The sequence below is a fragment of the Hirundo rustica genome, chromosome 1, assembly GCF_015227805.2.
Source record: "Hirundo rustica isolate bHirRus1 chromosome 1, bHirRus1.pri.v3, whole genome shotgun sequence".
NCBI classification, from domain to species: domain Eukaryota; kingdom Metazoa; phylum Chordata; class Aves; order Passeriformes; family Hirundinidae; genus Hirundo; species Hirundo rustica.
Window position 1 is genome coordinate 147,545,310 of NC_053450.1, and position 19,775 is coordinate 147,565,084.

The window sequence follows — 19,775 nt, forward strand, 5'->3', positions numbered from 1 at the left end:
ATTACATGCAGTCTTCAAGTATTAATAAAAAACTGTGTAAACAGTAACACATTATGTAATGCATATATGTAATGTATACTGTGTGTACATGACTGTCACAATAATTTTAATTACTTCTCTTTTATCACTTTAAGCACTCCCTTCTCCACTTACATGCTTGCTTTGCCCATTGGGTACTTTTATTGAAATTGTTTTTGTTTGGTTTTCTTTTTAATAAAAGTAATGAAGTTTTAATTTGGGTTGTTGTTAGGTGCATAGAAGCACTTACGTACTTTGTCTGAAATTACAGACAGTTTACTGACTCAGGCATAGGCTGGATCCATCCTTAACTACACACACATGCACACAGATTTTGTCCATCTCAAAGAGTGAATAAGCTTATAATGAAAATGCCAACCTGAATACATTAATCTTTTTTGTTATCTTTAAAAGTGTAGCCCTCACTAGGATTTTGCTGATGCTTTTCTCTTTCCATGAAAAGCATCAAATGATCCTCCTGGCCAAGAGCAGAGCTACAGCAAGAGACATCTGGATAACTACAAAGGAAAATTGCTTTTATTTTTGCAGTTTCTAACTGATGGTCAGGCCCCTTTTTTATCTCTAATACTTACAAATGTTTTTGTTTAGCGGGCACTTAATGCAAATTGAAGAAAATACTCTTGTTTCTTTGCTGCAGAGCACTATACAAGCAACAGCTACTTATAGGACACATTTTTCACTTCCATGGCCTTCACTACACTGTGCTGCTGGTTTATTTTTATATTGTGGCTCCATGTTGCCTTTCTTCTGTCATTTCGCTCAAAATCACCAAATGTGGAGGTAAGGAAAACAGGGAAGGCTACAAACGCAAAGCACGGGTCTCAAACACCGTAAGCTTTAGCAGATTCTACCATTTGTGAGCCCAGAAGTGAAGAGCAGGAACTCAGCTCTTTTCAGCCCAGGTTCACTCCAGCTAACTTATGACACATAAAACACCTAGTGTTAAGTATCTCACCTAACCTAGTTGTCTGGGTCCCCTCAGTCATCAAGGAGAGTGATACGCACCTCTGGAGGATAATTCTCAGGCAAATGAATTGCCCATCAGAGCTTATCCTCTCTCTCTCTTAGCTGTTGAGAGAGGAGATGACTAACTCCAATTGGAACTTCAAGGATGGCTGGAGTAGATGAGATGAGGTTGGGCCTTTGAGACTAAGCTAGTTAGTAAATATTACCGGTTTGCTATTAAAACTAATGGTCAGTGAAGAAGTGGTGTTACACTCCCCCTAGTTATGACCCTTTTCTCTTTAATCAGATTGAGTTTGCCCCTCATATGGTGTGATTAAACGTTTTGCTGCAACATTAAGTACTCAATGGGGCAAACACTTGCTGGGGCAGCTACATGAGCCTTCCTTTAAAAGCTGCCAGTGGGAAGATGGAGGCATGTAGGGCTTTAGGAGATTTGCAGATCTACAGCATATCCATGCTATGTCCAGCTACATTAGACATTGGAAACAGCATGGCTGTGACAGTGTAATAGTCCATGGGTGCTGATTTACCCTCCTAACTCCCACGAGAGCCCACTTCTCTATGCACTACGGCAGACAGAAGTGTAGTGGGTGTGTTTGTGTATTAGGCTCCTGACAGACCTGGATCTATTTTCTGTCTGTCCTTTGGTCTCCATAGTTGACTGTCTCCTTGCTGTGGCAAAGCTGAACGCAGAAAAGGGCCAGAAAGTCCAGTACCTAAGAAAGCCTCTTTGTCAGTCTTCAGATGGGGAGGGAAGAAAGGCAGCGTGAGGCCGCTCCGCGCCAGTTTGCTTTGACCATGACGCACCGCTTTTAGACATGAGTCATGCAGCCATCACCCAAACATGACAAGCACTTTTATTCTTCCTAAACACAGGCACACTGATGAGACAGCTTAGTGTCCTCACTGGCACTGTATTGTTTCCCCTTATTTTCTTTCTCAAGTGTATTTTTTGCTGTTTCACATTATTACAAGCGTGTCTTCCACAGCACTCCCAGCTGCCTGGGAATACTGAGCCGTGCAGGATCCGAGGCTAAAGGCTGCGGATCAGCAGCATCCTGCAAACACTAATTGGTTCTTTTTCAGCTTCTAGCAACAACAGCATAAAGAACTGTAGTAGGGACTGTCCCTTCAAGATTTTAACAAGCCAGTTTTTAATCTTAGCTAACAAGTCCCTTTGCCCTTCAAGGCCTAATTCAAAATCTATACAATATAATAAATATAAAAAGATGCATTAGGCAGGTAATATCTGACTAGAATGAAGCTGAATACTTTCTGCTAGAAGAGGAAAGGCATTTGACAAATCATTTCTGTATTGCCCTTAGTGCTCCATTTTTTTCTGTTGGGATAAATGCTTATTCCCGCACCGATCATCATCATTTCCTAAAGGAGAAATGGTAAAGGTGCTAATAATCCCCCCTTTAAAAGTGCTCAGCATGACTCCTACCTCATATGTTCAGTATTGCAATCACTTTATTATCAAGGAGAACAGAAAATGGGCTGAGAAAGGTGCAAGGGGTATTGGAAAAAAAAAATAAGAGGATCTATCTAGGTCTTCACCTCTCTGGTGTCCAAGTACCTTATAATCATTAATGGATTTGCTTTCATAACAACTCATTAGGCAGGGGAAAAAAAAAACGGTTCATTTTATAAATGATGGTGTGAAACATAGGGTGAATTTAATGATTTAGCCCAAGTGGTGCAAAAAGTCAAAGTCTCAGTCTGGAAGAGAACTGAAATCTATCTAAACATAGCCCCCTAATGACCAAGCCATCCTTTAGGACTCACAGTAACAAAGTTATAGCCATTCTGCAGAGTTACATCTTTTTGAGTATATATGATGGTAGATCTGTAAGTTTTCCTCAACTAGAAAAATCCTTTTTAATTTAATATTTATGAGCAAAATGTATTTGTGAAACATTCACAAAGAAAACTCTTCAGTTTGGATTATTTAAAAGAAAACCCCCCACAAATAACTGCTTTGATGAAGTATTTAAGCATAATTTTATTTTTATAAATACATAGAAAATTCAGAGCATCTAGAATCTAAAATATTCCTTTTAAGACAGAGCTTTAATATAAAATTCTATCCATCTCACAGAATCTATGCTGCACTTTTCATTAGTACTGAATAAAACAGAACATTTGACTTTGCTTTCAGTGTATGTTCAAGCCTATTACATAAAAATCTTAAAGATTACCTTAATTAAGCTAAAACTTCTCATGCATTTATGTAACAAATGCTGATTGTTCTTATAACTGAAAAAAAACCCAACCCAGCATATTTTCAGATGCACAAACTCTTAGTTTGCTGAACCTGAGAAAAACTTTTTAATGATGTGTCTTCATTTTTTTTCCCCATCTGATGCATTTAAAGATGTTACTCCTCTTGACAAACATTGTCATATTCCTGCGCCATCGTGGTGACAGCAGTGCTGCTGCAATGTGGAGGGGACCATCCTCCACAGAGTGTTTCTCGTGTGTCTTGTGCCTCGCAAAATAGGACCCCTGCCATGTCTAGGGGAATGAGAAGAGAGGGAAGCTTTCATTATTACAGTCATAAAACTAATATTAGGTAATTCGCACTGACTTTAAATACTGTGAGCTGCTGGTAACCTCATGGAGCCTATTGCAGCAGAATTAGGCTGGGTCGTTATTTATTGCAGGAGAAAAGGGGAATTTGCCCATGTTTGTATGACGTGCTGGATACTCCACTTGCACGACTGTCTGAAGGCAAACACTTTAACCCCTCGAGATCTGCTAATCAGGAGCACCAGCTGTTAAGTGCCAGCATGCATCCAGCATTCATGCCTGCAGGGTTGCAAAGGATATGACCCTAAACTTCAGAAACCGCTTCTCTCCTTGGGGGCAAAATATCATTCGGCTTGCATCTTCTCTTGTTTTCTTTTAGTTTATGCAGTTAATGTTCCTGATGTGGGTTGTTGTGCACTCACTGTGAATGCTTCGAGCCTTTAGGAAGATGATAGTTAATTACTGAAGTTAAAATCTGGCTTGCACTGGTGTGGAAGTGCTTTCAGAGGTATTTACTCAGCCAGCTCACTGAGCTGCTAGGGGCAGGGGAAGGCTGGCAGTATCTGGCTCACAGTAAATTACTGCAAATGTATGTTCTGTTTTTAAAAAAATAGCACTTTGCACAGTCATTTTTCACAATACTGCTGGTACAATATTAGCTCAGTCTCACACTAAGTTACATTCATATGTTCATTTAAAACAAGCAATGAAATCCATTGTGAAAAAGCCTGTCACAAACACAACCTAGATTTATTCCCTGCAGAGTAAAATATAGTCAAAAGGTGAAAAGGCAGTTCTTTACTGTTTAAATGCTTCTTCTTTTATCCCTCCCTTTAGCTTCTGAAACCAGTAGCAGACAGACACATATTGGTGGGAAGAAAAGATAGAAAATACTGCATTTTTGAGATGTTTTGTTTTCTTTTCCAAATGTCACTTGCTGTCCAGCCGAGTATTTTTAACCCTTCCTGTGGATTATTTGTTGTATGACAATAAATTGACGTCTGCATCTATTACTGGAGTTAATAGGTTAGAAGCCTAAGCAAAAGACTTCCAATAATTGGATATCCTTAGAACCAGTGGATCAAGCTCTTCCAGCTTTTGCTCTAAACCACTGCATAAAATTTCATTTGTATTTGGGCTTTCCAGATAAGCAGTGTTTCAGATGCCTTAGCAGTGTTTGGATATTTTGCAGCCATCTCAGTAAGAGCATGACTTGACCTTAATGTCCTTAGATGCAATATCCATCTCTCCCAATGTCATGTAGCATATGCTGTACTTTTTGCCACCTGAAATGGCTCAAAAGCATAAATAAATTGTTATTGGGTACTGTAGAATTTAATGCCATCTTGTCATACTCCCAGATAAAAGAGAAAGCCTTAGCATGGCAAAGAAAGTGTTGAATTTGTGTCAGATTGCAGCAAAATAATTCTTAAGAGAGTCAAAAGTTCACACTGCACTTAAACACTGAACTCTTCTCACCTGTGAAAGCAGGTTGGGTTCAGACCTCCCTTTGTGCCTTGAAAATCTCTTCTTTGTCTGTCTGTCACCAGAAAACTTTTTACAGATTATTGTAGGTGCCAATAGCAGTGAGCTGAATTTACATAATCCAGAAGCAGAGTGTCCTACGTTTGAATGGAAAAAAGCCCTCATCACAAAATGAGATTTAATAGAGGATTAGCAATATGTATTTAAGCACTTTTTTTTAGTCACAATAAGGGAATAGGTGCAGAGCATGTAGATGCTGAGGAGGAAGAGAGGCTTACTCACGTAGAGAGAGAAGAAATCATGCTGGCTATTTCCTATGCTGTTGATTTCATCTTCTCTCCTGTGAATTTTCTTCTTCTGAGATTTTTTTTTTTTTTTTTTTTTTTTTTTTTTTTCTGAAAAGGGTCCTGTCTTTGCAGCACTAAGTTTCATTGATCAGTTTTTCCAGGCACTTATGTATTTTCCATCACCATAGTATCCAAGGCATTCACAGATGGAAAAAAGGGTGTAATAAACCAATCCATGTCTCTCCTTTGGATTGTCTAACCCAATGCCATCTGAACAAGACACTTGGTTTCCTCTGTTTGTCCTTAAAATTACCAATGGCTGAGGACATCAGAAATGCTTTTGGGTGACCTGCTGATCTCAGCCCATGGGCTGGGGACATTAGTGAGTAAAAACTGATATTTTAGGGACTTTACTGACAAAACACTTGAGAACAAGCATCCCATTAAGCACACCAGCCCACTAGGGTTGTTCTTATGTTCCAGTGCATGCGTAATCTTTGGTGTTTTTCTAAATCAGGATTTTTTAATCAAGTGTTGTTCATGCTATTAGTCATGTCATTCCCTTAATGATGATAAAAAAGCAAACATCACTTCAGTGGTAAATGCCTGCAGTCTGCATCACAGAAATGGAGGAATTAACTCTTTCAAAGGTAAACTCAGAAGCCTGTCTGTCCATTAAAGAGTGTAACTATGTCTTGTCACGAATCTTTTCTCTTTTTGTCCTGAGGATGTAGAGTATTTGCAAATAGAGGTCATCCCTCAGTGGTGGGGGGACATACATGTTCACAGTCACTGAGCCTGCCAGCTGCAGTGGGAGAATCTCTGGGCTCATCCTTGTAGCATACACCTGGGAAGCTCAGAACTGTGCTTAACACTGGCCATGGATGACAGTGTCTTAAATATTTCTTGTGTCTTAATTTCTGAAAGGGGAATTCCTCTTACTTTGAACCAAGATGCTACTGGAACGTTTCCTTTCCTGGTAATCAAACAAGGCTACAAGTGAGGCTGTAAAGCATGTGCAGTACTCACATAGCTCTGCTTCCATCCACAGCTGTGGTGGAACAGGAAAATCCCACCTAATTGCACATGTATGCATGAGGGTAAGCACTGAAGAGAGCTACTGTGTTACTCCAGTGTTAGGGTTTGTGAAGAGGGTACCTTTAGTGATGCTTTCCAGATGAATTGCCACTTGAAAACCTGCAACAGATTTAAGGTATAATTACTGTCACTGTTATCAGACTTTACAGTGCATGTAAGTATTGCTTTGTTGTAAGGAGATTTGGGGGATTTTTATTTTAAAATACAACCTTCATTTTTTTTTTTCAAAGCTCATCCCTGTAAATCCTGTGGAGAGGTGGGGAGGAAAAGGCATGAAATGCCCTAACCCGTGGTAATTGGAAAAACTGTCTGTCAGATACCATTTCTAAGTTGTAACTATTATATTTACAGAATTAATTCATTTCATTTCTGATACAGCTGAAGAACATATTTTCATTGATTTGAAGAACATATTCGAAATCAATTATTCTTGTAGAGCTGATGTTATTTTTAAAAATATGGTGCTGAGCTATAAAGGTGAGTTGGGTAAATGAGGAGGTGCATGTTGTTTACATTGATATGAACCCAACTACAGGTAGACAAGCCCTTAAATTAGAAGAGTTGTAGGAAGAGTGGTAAGTGTTGGATCCAATTCTCCAAATCCAGTTCTGGGAACTCAACAAGAATGTGTTCTAGATGTGTACAAGTTACGTTACAGCAGCAGTACTTTGGTGCATGGCCCACAGGTTGGCCATTGAGACCCCTGTGAATATTTGGGGATATTTAAGTGCCTCCAGAAGGAAGTCCCAAACTGGCAGAGGGTGGACCAGAAAATCTGTAGGACTAGGCAATGGGAAGTGGTTGACAAATCTTCTTCAGAGCACACCACTGAGTATCCCTTAAAATAGAGCAGATTTCAGAATTGGGGGCAATCTTTGCCCTTGACAAACCATCCAGTGATGAAAGTGAATGTACGAAAGAGGAGAGACCTGAGGTCGACACGTTTCCAAGCTCCTGTAGCTATGGGCCCCCATCAGCCCTCGGAGGATGAACAGCCAGCCAGGGCAGTAGGGCACAATGGAGCAGGGACGGAGTAGTTACACTTGCATTAGGATGACCCTCTGCCCGTCTGCCTGGTGCTGTGGTACCGTGAGGTGTTCTTGGGACATGCAGAATGGAGCAGATACAAGAAAGCCAAGTTCTGCAGGTGAACTTTTCACCTCATAGGATTTCCAGCCAGGCTTCTACTCTTGAAGTTCATACCAGAAGAACCAAAATCCTGATTTCCCCTCAATTCCTTCATAAAACATCAAATTAGGCACCTTAAGGAAGATATGCGGAGTGGTCTTGAAATATCAGTCATCGGAGGAAACTGAGGAGGAAATCAGCATTTCCCTGTCCCCTTCAGTTCTCTAGTCTCTGTGGATTATAAGAAAGGGAAGAGGCTCAAGGACTTCCTTTGATCCCCATAGTTCATGTATTAAAAGAAAGCTCCTCTGTGTGCATGGGGCAGGGAGCCATTCCCACCAGTCAGGCTGTCTGTGTTATTTCACATGTCCTGGTGCTACCAATGGCTACAGGGCAGCTGTGTCCAGACACCTGGAGCAGAACCTAAAGAAAATGCCATAGATTGGCCAGGTGAAACAGTGACCACAGCAAGGTGGTCTGACAGGTCCTGAACTAGGAAGCCACTGACAGGTTTTCTGGATGTCAGCTGCAGGTAACAAAAGGTCACCTAAATCTTGTTTTTGCAGCATTAATCTTTGTGTGGTTCAGGCCCTTAATTCAGTGCCTACTCTAAGAAGTGACAAAGGGATGCTCAGTGGCATTGCCATCACAGACCCTCAGGTTCCACAAAATATATCCTGCTCTAGGTGCAGAGACATTTTTAAGAATTTGTTTTTCTCTGGCTTCTCTTGAATTAATGTTAGTAAAAGGTCCCCCAACCTCTTATTTTTTTATATGAAGACAAAAATTGCAGCTGCCTGCCAAGTCTGCTGAGAGATGGATGTAATAATTTTCAATTGGACTGTTAGCCCAAAGGGAACCCGATAGCAAGAGATTGACAGATGCAGCATGGATTATCTTGTGCTCTGAACTCAGCCCAATTTGTGGTTTGTTGCAGGTGCTAAAGAGATTGATATTGCTGCTACCCTGGAGCACTTGAGGGACCAGAGACCAGGCATGGTCCAGACAAAGGTACTGTCAATAAATCCACTGGGATTTTAAATACATTAAAGGTCTTTCACAGTAGTTGTTTTCATGACAGAAGAGAGAGGGTATGACCTAATTTAACGCAGGTCGCTTGCTGATTACTCTGTTTGGCTCCCTACCAACTGAGGTTTATTTATGCTGAAGATTTATCTAGGTTACTTTCTTTGGTGTTTACTGTTCTTTCTTGTAACATCTCCAACATCTATCTTGATTACCATATATGAAGGGCAGTCAAGACAACAATCTATAGCCTGCTAAAGAAAATGTGCATTTGAAAGAATGTTCTTGCTTTCATCCTGAACTATGGATTATTTTCTTAGAGTATCTGTGCTTAACTGTGCATGTAATATTTTTTTAATGCTTCTACTCATTAAAAAGATGGTAACTGCTGCATTTGATGCTTTTTCCTGGAAAAAATAACCCAAAAGTTTTGAATTAAAGGAAATAAAGTTTTGCAGGCAATCATGTTAGTATCTTTGAATGGAAGAGCTTGCATCATGCCTTCAGCCTTTATGGATGTGACATAGTAACTATATTTTTACACTTTGGTGAGATGAATGCCGTACTCTCAAATTCCTGTCAGTTGTAATAGTTTTGACATTTTTCCACAGTGTAAAACTTTTAAACATAGTAGCTGATGGTGCAATTCTAGTCCCTTAAATTAGAAATGAAACTTCCTGTTATTAACAATTCCAGTGATGTATGGAATGATATTTTGGGATATGTGCTGCAAGTTAAGAGCTGCAAATATGACAATAAAGAAACTTTCATGGTATGGAGGTGAAATAAATCTGTTTATGGCCTTATAAAATATCAAATGTTAGTTACAGTCCCAAACTGAGTAACAAGAGCAATGTGACAGCACTGTGTCTTGGCCAGGCTGGAACTGATAGGAAATTCTGCAGTGTTTAGGGAGCTGAAATTGCTGAGGGGCAAAGGTGAAATAAATGTGTGTTGCAGGAATCATTGGTTCATAATTTTTCCTGAATCTCTTCCCAGTCATGTTATCTCCTACTAATAGTAGGGAAAATACTGCTGAAGAACAGCTTGAGGAATGTTAATTATTATTTACCAATTAAGTGCATGAAAAATAAAGATGAGCCAGTCAAAACTAACTAATCTTTATCTGCAAGGAAGGCATAAAATTGCATGAGTCTTTCTTCTGCTTTGGTTATTCAGACTGGAAAAAAAGGCAAATAGCACACAGTATCCAATGTCATGTATATTTACTCTGAGGTAAGATGTAAATCCTGGACTACTCTGCGGATACATTCAAAATATGTAGCAGCTCTGTGGCAACCTAGAGCTCAGTTTCCTTTTCAGGGTAGAGAAATTACAGCTTGTTGCCTTCAGCAGAAGAAAAAACAAAACATCGCTCCAGAACCAAAGAATGAGGTTATGTGAACAACTTCTCCTGCTTAGCTCAGCAATGGTTACTTGAGTTCCATGAAAATCTCCCTCAAGACATGGTTGGGGTTTTTTTTTCCCTCCAAACATTTGTCTGAAAGAGCTCCAGAAAACAAATGTATCCTGTGTTTTCATCCAGGATGAAAAATTTTCTCAGGATATTGCTTATCTCTCCTCTTGCTCCTTCTTCCATCATTGTCATTTTCTCAAAACCACCCAAATCACTTATTCAAGCTAATGTCTTGCAAATTATAAATATCTGGTTACATGCTAGCAATGCACAATCCCCAGAGAATTTTTCTGATGGATTTAAACAAACCCCTGTGCTTTCCCAACTGAATACAAATGAGGAATATTAGATTCTTGGAGTAATTTAAAACGATGGATTAAAAGTCAGGTTAGAAATGCCAATTACAGAATATCCCTAGGCAAAATAAACACCAACTTCCTTCAGCAATGTTATTGTGTTTCCAGCAGGCAGCGCTCCACCTTTCCAATAGGCATGGGAAAGATTTGTTTGCAGCATTTTGTCTTCTGGAAGGGATCTTTAATTCAAAAGCACTGTATATAATAAATTGTAATGAAATTATCATAATGACATTCTGCATTTCTGAGAAGCATAATAGAGGGTTTGTGGGTTTGATGGATTTTTTTTTGCAGGGGAACCGTAAAAAAAAATTGATATGGCACATGTGAGAGGAAAAAGTAATGAAGGAGGAAGTGTATTCTCTGTGATGTGAAATATATATATTTCATTTTTTTCCTGTCTCCTATATCCTCTCACAACCTAAAATAGCAGATAGATTCCTTACTGTGTTATGTATGCTACATGAACTCACTTTGTTTTCCTGGGAATTTTTATTTGTAGACTTAATGAAACATAGCCATAGTCATTTTTAAAGTACATTTTTGTCACCTCTGCATTATAGGTGAACTGACACCACAGAATGTCTGTAAAGCTCTGTTTTCTAGGCAAACTAGATGTTAAAATTCATCTCCAGGCAGTCTTGTATCTGCAGATAGGCTATGTGAATGGCAGTGTAGCTGTACAAAGCAACAAACTGAGCTCCTTTTAAAATTACTGACATTAATTTACTCTAACTGCAGCTGTCCTCATGGAAAAGTGTGGAAGGTGTGGGAAGGCTTTTCCTGGGAGGGTGGTGATGCACATCAGTGGAAGCTGCACTCCCTGCCTTTCACCAGGGTGTGCTGTGCAGAAGGATGGAGGGGGAAGAGCTCAGCTGCACCATCCCTGGCAGGCCACGTTCCCTCCCATCTCGTGTCTGCTCTCCTGTCCCCTTTACTGCAGTCAGTTTTGAGCTCTGGCTGTGCAGATTATGCTCTGTAAATTGTTTTGCCTCAGTCATTAAGGGCACACCTCCTGTTGCTCAGTCCTTGGGCGAGGCAGACACTCTTCCTCAGGCTTTTTGAACTGGTACGAGCACCCAGTTTGGTTCTGCCCCAGCATGTCCCGTCCATGCCCTCTCTGACCCTGCTGCTCCCCAGCTTCTCTCACCCACTCATTGTGCTCCAGTTAAAGTACAGCTGATGGTCCTGGATGGCCCCCAGCATTCCCAGTGTTTCTTTGAATTGCAGAGACCTTAGGCAGTGCAGGGAGCCTTAGGCAGTCATGCACACCATTTTCAGTGCCTACTGAGGGTGAGTCCTACTCTTTAGGGTGAATTAATGTCTGATTAAAAGCTGTTGGCTGCAGTCCAGCAAGTGTACATGGATGCCACTTTGACAGCACCAAGCAGACAGCAAAATTCTTGAATGGCAGTGTCACTGAGAAATTATTCTGAGTTTTGTTCTGCTTTTTATGCTCTGGCACTGTGCCCATCATTGCTTCTGTGAAGCGTCTCCACATGGGAGCTGACTGCAGTCGGGTAAGACAAGGCAGAGAAGACTGGCACTGGATCGCAGGAATTAAGAGTCAGCTGCCTCTCTGAACTATGAGTTGTACATCTGTAGTTTGTTCTTTCATCCTTCCTGTCCATTTCTGCAGTAAAATGAGATGCTGTGGAAAATTATTGTTACCGGTTCAGTGATGGCTTTTGGGGGTGGCTGTGTACTGCAGCCATCCCGTACAGCCCCTGGCAGCACCAGCTGAGGGGCTGCAGGTGCAGACCACCAATTTTCTAATGGGAGACACAAACAGTATCCCAGCAGTGATCTTGGGATGCTTTGCAGGGTGCATCTCAAACCTGCATCCTCAGAATCAATTCCTCAGCAGCTCTTGACCCCAGCTGGCTTAAACCTCTGGAGTACTTCCAGAAAATCCAGGAACTTCTCCACAGTCCTTATCTGGTGTCTTTGATTTGCCTATATTTTGAGAAAACTTTCCACTGAAAAGTCTCAAAACTTCAAATCACCCTGTCAGATATTTCAGTAAGCTAAATTGCTGAGATAAAGAAAAAATTACTTGCTTGGAAAATACAACACCTGTTAACTTTGAGGGTTTAAAACCACTTTGTTCTTCTGTAGGACTACACAGTTCAGGAGTGTGTTAGGGTTGCACTTAGGTTACCTATTCATGGCTGTATCCCTCACACCTCTGCCAACCCAGCACAGAAGCTTGTAAATCATTTTGGTGTTGAGGTAACAGTAAATTAGTAGCAGAGAAAAGCCTTCCCAAGTATTTCTTATATAGGAGTGATCTTAAGAAAATTGAGGAATTTTTGAGTGTGGAAAGGATGTTAAAAAGAGAGGCTTAAAAAGATCATTGACAGGTAAGCCAAAAAGCTGATACTGTTCTATGTAGTAGGTATCAGGGGAAGAGATATTTGTTTTAGATTCTTTCAACTAGAAGCAGTCCTGAGAAAAGCCAAAGTCTCTGCTTTACAGCATCTCACTTACTTCATATTTCAATAGTGTATTAAGTTCCCATCTCTGTGTCAGAAGGAAATGGCTGATCAGCTACTCCCAAACCCTTCTGACCATGCAATGGCAATATATCAGTGTCCCAATAGCTTGGGTTCTGCTACTAACATTTTTTTCCATTAAAATGACTCTGGCTTCGAGATGCTGTCAAACATGTTATATGACATCAATAATCCCAGAACATTTTGTTCCTTTCCCTTGCAGTTCATCCTGCATATTCATATTTTTAACAATGTCTTGAGGACGTTCAGCTGTGGAATAGAGCACTAGGCTTTCTGGAAAGGGTTTTGTTTTATTATTCAGGGTGTGCGTTTGTTCTCTCCGCAGGAGCAGTTTGAGTTTGCTTTGACAGCGGTGGCAGAGGAAGTGAATGCAATACTCAAGGCCCTTCCCCAGTGAGCAGCTGAGTCTCCTGAAGGTTCCTGCAGAATCCATCCCTCGTTCTCCTCATCCTCAGTCCCTGTGAATGTTCTTGGAAACCGTGATCTGACCTTACCTGTGTATCTTCTGTTGTAACCACATAGTGATAGGGTCCTTACAAACTCCTTTAGCTGGTAAAAGTTCAACAGTTAAAATGTGTTTTCTGTTTTTTGGGGGTTTTAAACAAATTTTTAAAAATACATCGAAGCCTCGGATTAAGTGACAGAGCGACCCATCTAATTCCTCCCACATCCTTGAAGCCCTGAATGTCACACTTTGAAAGCACACATTCATGTTCTTAATAGCAAATATACAATATTGTGGGTAATTAGTGCAGTCAATATAGTCTCAGAAAACTGTGTTCTGTTATATTTTGGAACTTCTCCAAGGCTGAATAAGAGTGAGGGCCTGAAGAGGATGGTGATTGTTCCCATACAATGCCAAGCTGGAGCATGAAACAGTACTGTGGGTGTGAGCAAACACAGGTCCAGGCTCTGGCAAGGAGGGCTTGCACCTTCTCATGCCAGGCTTTGGCAAGCAAATGTTTTCTTAACTGTTGTTTACTTTTCAGCTTTGTGCCATGAGTAAAAGAGGCTTGCATGGTTGTTGCAACTGGGGAGAAAACATGTTGGTCACATGAATGGGAAGCCAGGGGATAATGAGCACAACTCTGACTGTGTACCTGGCACTGACAGCACAGGAGAGGAGAGCATAGGCTCCCCTCAGGTGATGGGAAAGGTCCTATCAGCAGTCAGCTAATTGTCCAGAGCTGTTATGGAAAAAGATGGTTTGTTCCATGGGATTACTGAGGAGGAAAATGGGATTCTCTCCTTCATGTCTTTGCATTTCCCTCTGTAAGGCTCCGCTGTGCCATCCTTTTTGCCCAGGAAAGTATATTTCTGTAACAGCCTGGCTGAAGAAGAAGAAATGTCCAATCTGCATTTTATGACTCTCTCTGAGTTTGTCTGATCCAGGCATTTGTTGCAGCTCTCTGCAGAGGCTCTGCTTACTCCTTGTTCTGCAGGACACCTGTTTGAACTGAAGGGGTAAAGCAGCACAAAGATGGAATTTCAGAGATTCATGTGTTCTCAAAAGCCTAATGCCTACTGTTGCAAAGTAATGCTAAAATATGTCTGTAAATGGTTTGGATATGTGATCTTGCCTCTGTGATTTCACAGGTTTAGTTGTGGCACTCTTCTAGAGGAATTTACGTTATTGATAGTACTCTGATGTGTTTGAATGAAGGGCCTCAGAGTAAAATTACTGAAGGTACCTAAGTGATCTAGGCTCTTAATTTCATTTTCAAAAGTGAATACTTGGATGCTTTTTCATGTGCTATCCTACATCTCCATGATTAAGAATCTAGGGTGCTTTTTTCCCAAAATCTTACGAGTGTTGTGTGCTTGAAACCATATTTGGCTAATTGTTTAACTTCAACACTGGAAAATATATCATTGAATTTAATTTGGGAAGGGGAGCTTTCATAAACTTGTAATCAGTGAAATGTTAAAAATAATGTTATCACACAGTTTTGCTGGCACAGAGGTGATGAGCATCAATCAATATCATCCATGTTGCAATTGTGTTGTAGGTGTGAATATTGGTGATTTCTTCTTTTTAGCAATTTAAAGTATTACCAAAAAAAAAAAAAAAAAAAAAAAAAGGCGCAGAAGGCTTGGTACTTTTTGCCATACATTTTTGTATGCTTTACTTGATATATGCTGTTGCTTAATTTGTGCATCCCATTACTATAGCAGTGCAGAGCAGTTACTGCAGATGCCATCATCCTCTTAAGTACACATACTGTACATTAAGCCACATGTTTATTTTATGGCCTAAGCATTTTAGAGCTTTCCTAGCAATAACTAAAAAAACTAATGGAGTATAAATGAGAAAATTGCCTTTTTCATTTGATAATTTAGGTTTAACAGGATTCTTTTATTGCTTTAGCTAACACAAAATTGCAGATCAGGGCAGATGAGATCAGTTTGAGCTGTATCAGCAAGTGTTTGAAGTAGATTTACTGTGAGCCACGTACTGCAGCTTTCTGAAAATACAGGTAGTTGTATGCAAACAAACTGTCCAAAGAATCAAAACTGGGGCATCCTAAGCCAAGCCCTCTGATTACTGGGTGGAGTGATTTCCCAGTGTGAGATGCTGTGCCATCACCCACTGCCAATGGACTAATGGGGTTTTACCACAGATTTCTGCCCTGGGATTCATTAGTGTTTGCATCCTGACTGTCCCTGTGCATACCACAAACATGACTGACAAGCCTTTCGTTGCACTTCAGGAATATTTTTTAATTGTTCTTTTGCAAATATTTGCATTTCATAATAGCAATTTCAGGGTGATCCCTATTAATTCACAAGCAGCTGAGTGTGGGACTTCATGCTTCAGAGTTTATTTAGCGTAGATTAGAGGGCATTAATCTTCCCCAAGGCTAATGGGGCAGGACTGTATTGTTTTATTCATCCTTGTAGAGCAGTTTACACAGCAGAAAGATGCAGTCTTACTCAGAGGGTTGGAGTATCTCCCACTGACCGTCATCGACAATCCTGTTATTTCAGCCATGTTTTGTAGAGTTCTTCCACAAAGAGGTGCAAGGCTTATTCTGTTGACTGTAAACAACCACACAGAATATTTCGTCTGTGCATAGCACACTGTTCACACCTCTCAAAAAATGCCCTGCTTCTGGGGGTGATAATCTGCTGCAGGGTCAATTAGTGAAACACAGGTTTCAGTTGCACCAGGGCAATCTAGAGGGGTCTGACTGTCCATTTCCCAGGAAGATGCAAAAGCCATGGATGAAGCCACAGAGATGGATTAGCCATGCAGGGCAGGTATTTCTCTTCACTGCAGTTAATCCTTCTGATCTGGTGAAGGATGTTATTCAGGCCAAGCCCCAGTCCCTTGCACTGGACATGGGACGCACCCCGCGTTCACTGTCAGGTTGAGTTGAGCTTCTGCCTGAAGAACGGGATCACCTGAGAGCTCAAAGTCAAATGAGACCCACCATCTTTCTCTGTTCAATTTTCTGCTGATCTTTAGTAAATTCATTGCAATTGAAGCTGGAGCTGGTGCCTGACTCTTGGCCACAAACAGCATGTGTTTAATATTGGACATGCTCACATTCTTGACAAAGACAAATGGAGTGTACGGGTTCTGTTCGTGCTGTTGAGTCTTTAAATGACATTTTAGGGGGCGACCTGCAGGAGGGCAATTTAACCCCACTGCTCCTCGCTGGTCAGAGGCAGAAATCCCTGTTTTCCCACAGGCAGCACACACAGCTGCTGTCCCTGAGCAGGGCAGGGACCTGACCAGACCCCTGCTGATGCAGTCAGTGTGTCCAGATAGGAGGGACAGAAAGGCAGTTGTCACCAGAGCTGATGTTTCGCAGGAGTGAATGCACAGTTGCTCTCTCCAGCCTTTGCCTTTTCCATGACATGGGCTGGGATTTAGAGGAATGGAGAGGCAGGACAGCACCATTCCCCCTATCCCACATCCTTGAGGTTCAGCTTGAGGCACAGGGCTGAACAGAAGTGTGGGCTTGCTGTTGGCTCAGGTGTTCAGGTGTGAGCTGTAACCATTGCTGTTGGCCACTGTCGTGGGACCTGCTGCAGCCCAGGTAAATCCCATCCCAGTGGAAGTCCTTGGCCAGGAATGAATTTCAGCAGAAAATCACAAATCCAAATCTCAATCCAGTAGCAAAACAAGCCAGATTATTTTTATAGAAGCTACTAAATGTTTAACACATTTCAAAATATTTTTAGAATCAATACCCATGACTAAACCTTGTCCCTGTCTCCAGCATGCATGCAGAACCAATCCCCATCCATCCCCAGGGGAATGACAGCTATAGTACCTGTAAGGAGTTCATGCTTTATTAGTCAAGTGGAACATTAGTAAAACCTGGCCCACTTCATAATTTCCAGAATAGTCATTAATTTAAAAAAAAAGTTTATTGGAACAGAAAACAAGTATTTGATTAGCTTTGTTACAGAACAATAGCTCTCCTCATTTTTATTCTTCATATTTTATTATTTCTTTAGAAAATTCTCTTAAGAAGCATTTGAGATAATTCGCTTTTTAAAACTGTACAGTTTCTATGGTTTTGCTTTTTAAATGAGAGTACACTTTGTAGATTTGATTGTTATATTTTTCTGTTAATATTACATTGGGCATTACGAAAGCATTCCCCACCACAGTGAAAAGAAAGTGATCCTGTTGGTTTATCATAAAAGAATAAAAAATAATTAAAACAAAATTGCAGAGCTGTGGCATACTCAATCCAATTAGAGCATGACTCTTTACTGCTCTTCATTTACCACATGAGAAAAAAAAAAATAAAGTTACACCAGCAAGATTTCATTTGAAGCTGTTCATGCATGCTGTTTGTACTGTATTTGATGGCATAATATTGTTTTGTTTACAACCTTTTCTTTCTTGTCATTCTATTATATTCTCTATATGTATATAGTTAAAAAAGAAAAAAGATTATACAAAGTATTTTGTTCTACCTCTGTAAAAATCATAATTGCGAATAAAGTCACGTTGTCTGTGGAGTATGGTATTGTGAATACAGCATTAACAGCTGGTGCTTTGCTTTTATTTGGGGGGTGGGAGCAGGGCCGTTGTCTCACTGGAGGGGTGAGGTCTGACTATCCAGGGTGGGAAAAGGAAGCTCACAGGGACGGGCACAAATGCTGATGCCCTGCTGATGGCTTGGGTATGCACATTTCATCTGCTCTGAAAAGAGATTTCAGCCAGCTCTGGCTCAGGTGTGTGGCCTATAATACTGTGCCTTACAGGATTTTGGTTGAGACAGATTCCTGTGTTCAAGCCGAAAGTGAAGCAGGTGAAAGAATCACTGAGTTACAGGGACCCTCTTTGTACTGCCAGGAAGCGGAAAAAAATCACCCAGAGCCTGTGTCACAGAGCGTACAAGTTAACAAACAGATTAAATGGTGTCTGCTTGCAGGAAAATGAAAGGCAGGAAAATGTTTTTGGGAAGGAAAGGCTGGTGGGTCAGACCATCACAAAATGGCCAAGGACTTATAGTTTTAAAATAGTAGAAATTCATAGGAGTATTTGAACAGGTAATGGAAACCTCTCACTCTCACATTAAATAAGGTTAAGAGGAATAAAGTATAAGGTTACCAGACAAAAACAGCATTCAGTAAAGGGTCTTTTTCTTGGGGTATAGGAAGCAATTTCCCATAAAAGAGCAGTCTTTGGGTTTAGACAGCCCTGACATGGCAGTTTTCATGGTCCTGTGTTATGTGTTAAAATTCCACTTGTGTTTTGAAGAAGACTTAAAACATGTTTGCCACTTACCTGGAAAACACTAGAAAAAAGTAAACAGGAACATAAAGTGGTCCTGGTCCAGCTCACTTCCTTCCCATCGGAAGAATCACATTTTACATTCTTTAACCTTGTTTATGTAGTTGCATGTTTTAATACCTGTGCCTTTCTCAGTGTAAGAAGGTGACTTTCATCTTGGAAGCAAAATATATGCACCATTACAGCTATTTTCCTGTTGGTGTAATTTAGGAGGTCTTTCATCTCCAAGACAGCTTTCTGAGAACTCTGGTAACATCAGACGAGGACAAAAAGAGAAATGTGTTTAACTGTGTAACTACTGGAGCATTGTGAATCTTCCAGGTGAACCCAAAGTCATCAGTTGTGCATCATTCATTCATGCAGGCAGTGCTGCTCTGGCCTCACACTGCACAGGTGCACACAGCTGTAAAAACAAGTGCTGATGGTATTCCTGCTTTGGATGCTGAGCAAAGAGCTGTGCACCCACAGGGAGGGGTAGCAGGTCAGCTGGGTTTAGTCTTGGCTTACACATAGGAACTTTTAAGCACTGTGTGCTTGAAACAACTGAGTCCTTGGGGAAATTCTTAGGTCAAAAATTAATTTCTCCCCTTGAGAGTGTGCCAGTTAACCCCTCACATGCAGGTAAATCAGCAATACAGATAAAAGACTCAATGTGGCTGACCAGTCTGGGAATTCAGACCTAGTAAGGTTTGGGCTGTTTGGCTGATGGACTCCCTGCCCCAGATTTTTCTTGCAGTAGCTTTGGTCACATTTCTCAAAGATACAGGAATGTGTTGCTCCCATCATTTCCAGTGTATAGTACAGGTGGGATTCATCTTAAACAGCCTCTGAGCAGCTTTTCATGGACTTCTGCAAACCAACTTGTCATAAGCTTCCTTTGTGGTCAGTAAAGGAAAACAGAGCATTTTTAGAGTGAGAATTACCTGGTTTGACTTCCACTTCACCTTAAGGTGATTCATCCTATTCACCCCATACCCTGAAACAGGGAACATCGTAATTTTGCTATGTGCTAAGTACAAAAGCATTTCCTTTCTATATTGTAAGCCTGTTCTCTCAAAACTGCATTGGACCACTTGTGAGAAAAAGAGAAGTGATTTCTGATTTGTAGACCTTGAATTTATAAATATCTTTATCCTATTCCTCCTTAGTTTCTGCTGTTCCACA

The 19,775-nt window shown here is 40.7% G+C and overlaps 1 protein-coding gene across 1 annotated transcript in view; it reads left to right on the forward strand.

Annotated features, from left to right (window-relative positions):
* PTPRN2 (protein tyrosine phosphatase receptor type N2) overlaps positions 1 to 17,833 on the forward strand; it is a 637,318-nt gene extending 619,485 nt beyond the window's left edge. Inside the window, exons 22-23 of the mRNA XM_040062696.2 lie at positions 8,473 to 8,546; positions 13,176 to 17,833. Of these exons, the coding sequence (XP_039918630.1) occupies positions 8,473 to 8,546; positions 13,176 to 13,247 (146 nt within the window). The 3' untranslated portion in view covers positions 13,248 to 17,833. The remainder of the gene's footprint in view (positions 1 to 8,472; positions 8,547 to 13,175) is intronic.
* Positions 17,834 to 19,775: the final 1,942 nt, after the last annotated feature.